The 5,085-nt window shown below is 44.8% G+C and overlaps 1 protein-coding gene across 1 annotated transcript in view; it reads left to right on the top strand.

Annotated features, from left to right (window-relative positions):
- Nucleotides 1-4,839, top strand: part of LOC104083132 (TGF-beta receptor type-2-like) — an 18,654-nt gene extending 13,815 nt beyond the window's left edge. The window contains exons 7-8 of the mRNA XM_009586515.1: nucleotides 343-470; nucleotides 4,335-4,839. Coding sequence (XP_009584810.1) covers nucleotides 343-470; nucleotides 4,335-4,547 — 341 coding nt within the window. The 3' untranslated portion in view covers nucleotides 4,548-4,839. The remainder of the gene's footprint in view (nucleotides 1-342; nucleotides 471-4,334) is intronic.
- The last annotated feature ends 246 nt before the right edge of the window (nucleotides 4,840-5,085 follow it).

Raw genomic sequence — 5,085 nt, 5'->3', positions numbered from 1 at the left:
CTGGATGCTGGTTCCGTAGTCGCCTCTCCCATCTCTCACCAGTGCAACACATTTTACCTGCTCAAAATATGTCTCACCCAAAGAGAGAACAAGTCCTTTGTAGTGCATCTCTTGGGTTCATGAAGGTGGTCAGATGGTTCCTCGGTCCTGTCTCTGAAAACAACATCTACATGAAAACCCAGCACTACGTTTCTGTGTTCAAATTTCTAACAGATGTGTTTCCAGATCCATTTATTTTTGCAGACTGATAAAAACAAATTTATTCTCAGCCGGTGGACCATACCAAAGCAAACAGTGAATGCATGAAAACCACCCTGTAATGCTGCTTTTGCTTCCTTGCAGAGGTAAAGAATTATGAGCTGCCTTTTGGGTCAAAAGTCCAGGAGCAGCCCTGCGTGGATACCATGAGGGACATCGTGCTGCATGGCAGAGGACGCCCCGAGATCCCAAGCAGCTGGCTGGTACATCAGGTAAGCTGCGAGTAGCTGATTCAGAAAAGAGCAACCCGCATTCTCCCACCTCGCTAACCCACCTGAAAAAGTATTAAAGCTGTAATCAAAGCAAAAATGGGCAGAACCCCTGGGCCCTATGTCCAGCTCCTTCTTGGCTGCCTGAGCTCACATAAGCCCCACTAGACCCATTTCCCTGGGGTATAAAAGCCACCAGCCAGGGGTACTGCAAAATTTATTGATCAGTAGCCATGATCAGGAAGCATTATGAATGCCAAGTGATGGTATTTGGTTATCTTGCAGATAACAGCAAACTGGAGCATGTTAGTGCAAGTAAGTTATCGAGTGTACCCCATTTCTCCCATAACCACCACATCCAGAAACCTCTAGCTCAGGAAACACACAGTCCCTCGTACACGGCCATCTCACAGCAGGGACGGGGGGAGGGAGGTGCACCCAGCCTCCTGCCTGCATGGTTATGGAGGTTTCAAGCTCAAAATTACCTCTAACATGAGAGGTCAGGACTTGGCATGTGAGAAGGAGGACTTCTGCAAGCAAAGCCAAAATGGGAGGCATCTCCCTCGAGTGAAACAATCGGGAAACACACATGAAACTGAGAGCAGCGAAGCCTTTCACCAGCCTTCAGCTCAGAGGGTCCGAAAGCGCAATGTTTCAGTACAGAAAGCATAATCCAGCACTCCAGGATAGAAATACTTCAGCAATGATGAGATGTGCTCTGTTGAAACCATCCCCAAGCACACCCAGACCAACCAGCTCCAGAAGCATAGCTACCTCTCGGCCCTGACATGGTCCTCTCTCCCCCAGGTCCAGTACTTTCTTCCATGCACTGAGGACACAAGGGGTAACAGGCCCGCCGACCGAGATTTTTAAATCTTGCCTGACTTTGGTACTTCTTAAATTTCACGTGTCTTGTGGAAAAACACCATCCGCTGATCAACAATTCAGTTCATCTGAAAAACAAGCTGAAACAGAGCCTTGCGGTGTTCAGTGCATCATTTTGCAGTATCCACCCATAAAACACACTGCTACTGCTTCCACTCTGCCTGGATGGCATATAAAGCCAGGCTTTTCAAGAGGAAAGATATAATTTCGTGATCTTAGAAGGCCATGTGTTCCCTACAATATCTCTCCTCAAAACCATGTTTGTCCAAAGCGTCACAACCAACCTGACTGACCAAAGCTGCCAACAGCATCAAATGAATCTGTGGTTTCTGCTGGACCATCAGTGAGTTTATCAGTCGTCAAGTCCATTTCTGAAGTTCACCCAGCCTTTTTCCTTGATGAAGGCAAATACTGGAACTTCAATCGGCACTGCTACATATTTGAAGCCTTTGAGTATTCACCACAGACATTCACCTCCCAGGGTCTCTGATAAACTTTGAAACCACAGGAAAAATACAGAGAGGCTTGGGTTGTCAAAAATCACACTCTGATAGAGCCTGACCATAACTGCGCTCTTTGCTGAGCTGAAGAAGGGCTGACTGCAATCACCTCCAAGAAATAGTGTTGCTGTAGTTGGGTCAGTCTAGCACATAAACAGAGCAAGGCTTATAGGTAGTAACTTTTATTAGACCACCTGATATTCACTGGGGAAGAGGAAGAGAAAAGCCACGTTGTGTTCCTGAAAGTTTGCCTCCGACTAATCTTAGCTGATCTAATAAACATCTCCTTACAAGCCTGGCTTTACAGGATTTTCCGGGCATTTTCCAACTGGCCTCCCCAGGACGCAGCATAGGGCAGCACCATCTGCTGGGAAGCAGCAGAAAGCCACCGGCTTGTGCCACTCCTGGGGTCAACGGCTTCCTGCTGGAGGAAGCGTTGAGTGACACCAAGAAAGGGTGACAAATTGCTCACCTGAATGGGAAGCACCCATAGATGTTCCCACCAATGAAAATAAGTTTGATGCAGAGCTCCAAATGCTACTTCCAGTTTCAACCATCAGGATCACACTCAGTCAAGTGAAGACCGACATTGTTGACCATGGTTTAAGATTTTCAGCAGACATAAGCATTAATTTCCCTGACAGAGCTGATTGACTCAGTGAGCCCATCAGCAGCTCCCAGGCAACTGTCTGCAAGGCTGCACAATAAGGCCCACTGAAGAAATTTATCCCCAAAGTTTCCCAGAAAACTTACAAACACCTTAAGCCCATGCTTCTACCTCACTTCACACCCCACCACATTTAAAAAAAGAAAAAAAAAGTGGTTATTTAGGCGAGGTAAATTCCTGGATCTGGTTCATGAAGCAGCTGAACAGCCTGTTGTACTGGCACAACCGAAGGGCTGGTGCAGGACAGGAAGGAGCAGTGGGAGCTTAATTCAATATCGCCACTAAACTTGTAAAACTCAGCACCCTTTGGAAGTTGGAGATACCAAACAAAACCCAAACTAAATCCATTTTGTGAGCGTAACAAGATGTTCCAGTTGTACCATTCAAAAGAGCATCATTGCTACCTACAAGGCAAACTGCAAATAAATGTCATGATTTCAGGGCAAAATAAGCACAGAAAATCTAATGACTAAGCCGTATGATAGTGCCATGTTCTGTTTGAGAAAAGGCTTATTTTAAAAGCTTCAGCTAAGCTAGCTCATTTTTGCATGTTAATCAATTATCCTGAAATCCTTTCAACTAAGCTAATAAATGAGTGACATAAAAGGTACTGAAATGCACCATCTGTCAGTTTTGCTGCACAATCCTGTTCGCTCTAATCTGGGTCCATTACAGAAGATTTAGTACAATGAACCTTAGCAGAGAGCAGCGAGTTCAGAGAAAGGTGCAGAAGGACAGATGACACTGATGGTAAATCTCTGTAGGACTTGCATTTTCCTCTTGTGTTGGTCCATATGAGACTTAATTCTCTTAATTGCAAATTAAGAAATACAAAAAAACCACTAAAAAACATGACGCTTTATTTAGAATAATGATTTTTCCACTGTGTTGCAACCTTGGTTGACAACGATGCAAAAAGCAATAGCACATGATAGGAATTATATAGGCAAAGGAAGGTACAACATAGCTTCTGGTGCCAGCTGTGTTACTAGCTTAAGAGTGGGAAAAATACCAGCCAAATACTGCCGTTTTGTTTCTAAGCCCAAAATATTGGGACTCTTTTCAGAGCACTACACAACTGGAAAAAAAAAATATTACTGGGAGACATAACCATTGTAACTGAGAGGAACTGAATGTGTTCTGGAGCACACTGAGAAGTATCTAATCCCACCTAAACCAAGACACTGTTTTGTGGTGAGAAAACAAAGTTCAGTTGCACACTGCAATGACTATTTGGCATGGTGCACCCTTTCAGAAAGCTGCTAGAAACAAGAAGTCATATTTAAGAAGTTTAATTCCAAACCTGCCTTTGAACCCCCCCTACCCCTCCCTCCATCCAGGTGTAACAGCCAGGGCACAGGCTTGAAACCCAGAGACCTGGGCTCAGCTGCCAGCCACGCAGCCAGCCTGAGGGTCACGATCCTCACCTCTCCTGTCCCTCCCAATTTTAGGATGCTCCGATCTGAAGGGGCCAGGCTGAGACAGGAGATGAAGGGCCTAATTCCCTTGGGCCCCAGTTTAAGTCCCACAGTCAATACAAACCAATTTCCAGGGAGGATTTCCAGGGAAAATGGGACCAGATCCCAGGCGAGCTGAGGCTGCTGCTCTAACACAAGCAGTGCCAGTAACGGTGCAAGCATTGGCATTTGCCACAACTTACTGAGGCCGTTTCCTCCTGTGCTTAAGCTTAGCAAAAAAAGGCGTTTCTGCAGGAAGCTGTCAAAAGCATGGTAAAACACTGTGACTGGTTTAAATCAGCTTCTAGCTCCTCTTCCTCCTGCCTTCAGATCTTAATTTCAGCCTTTCTGACTGCAGGGAATGCGTTTTCTGTGCGACACCATCACGGAGTGCTGGGACCACGACCCCGAGGCTCGCCTCACCGCCCACTGCGTGGCCGAGCGCTTCAACCTGATGGCACAGATGGATTGCGACGATATCCTCAACAACAACACAGACAACGAGGCCAGCAAAACAGCTTCTCCAGGCGGGGAGCACCAGGACAGTGATGGGAGCAGAAATGTGCAGTGACACAGCAGGCAAAAAGCCTCATCACGAGAAACGAGAGGATAAGCGAGAAGCATTTAGCTCATGGGAAAAAAACCTCGCTTCATTTTTCAAAATGGAACTAAGATCTAGTACATAACTTATTTATAAGATCTGTTTCCTCCCACAGATACAGTGAACTGTGGAATCAATACTTTGGTTAAAGTGCAACATTATATATGAACTGATTTTGTACTTACTTTAAATGTATAATGATGCAAAGCATTCCTTTTATTATTTTTTAAAATAATAATGTTTAATCTTTTATTAATAAGCACCTGAATTCCATGTCTATCTTTTGAAGTCCTTCCATATTGCCATCACGAGTTTCTCTTCTAACTGCTTATTCTGCAGATATCAAGACAATTTTCAATTTTCCTTTTTTAATGGCCTCCACACAAAAAAGAAATCTGTTGTAGCAGCAGAAGAAAAAAAAATCTTGAGATGTAACACACCCTCAGTGGAAGAAATGCTGGCACCCAAGAAAATTATTAATTGATCAGACAGTCCTTAGAGCATAAAG

The sequence above is a fragment of the Fulmarus glacialis genome, unplaced genomic scaffold (genome assembly GCF_000690835.1).
Source record: "Fulmarus glacialis isolate BGI_N327 unplaced genomic scaffold, ASM69083v1 scaffold13111, whole genome shotgun sequence".
Taxonomy (NCBI): Eukaryota; Metazoa; Chordata; class Aves; order Procellariiformes; family Procellariidae; genus Fulmarus; species Fulmarus glacialis.
Note: the sequence above shows the minus strand (reverse complement) of the source record. Positions and strands in the feature narration are given on the sequence as shown.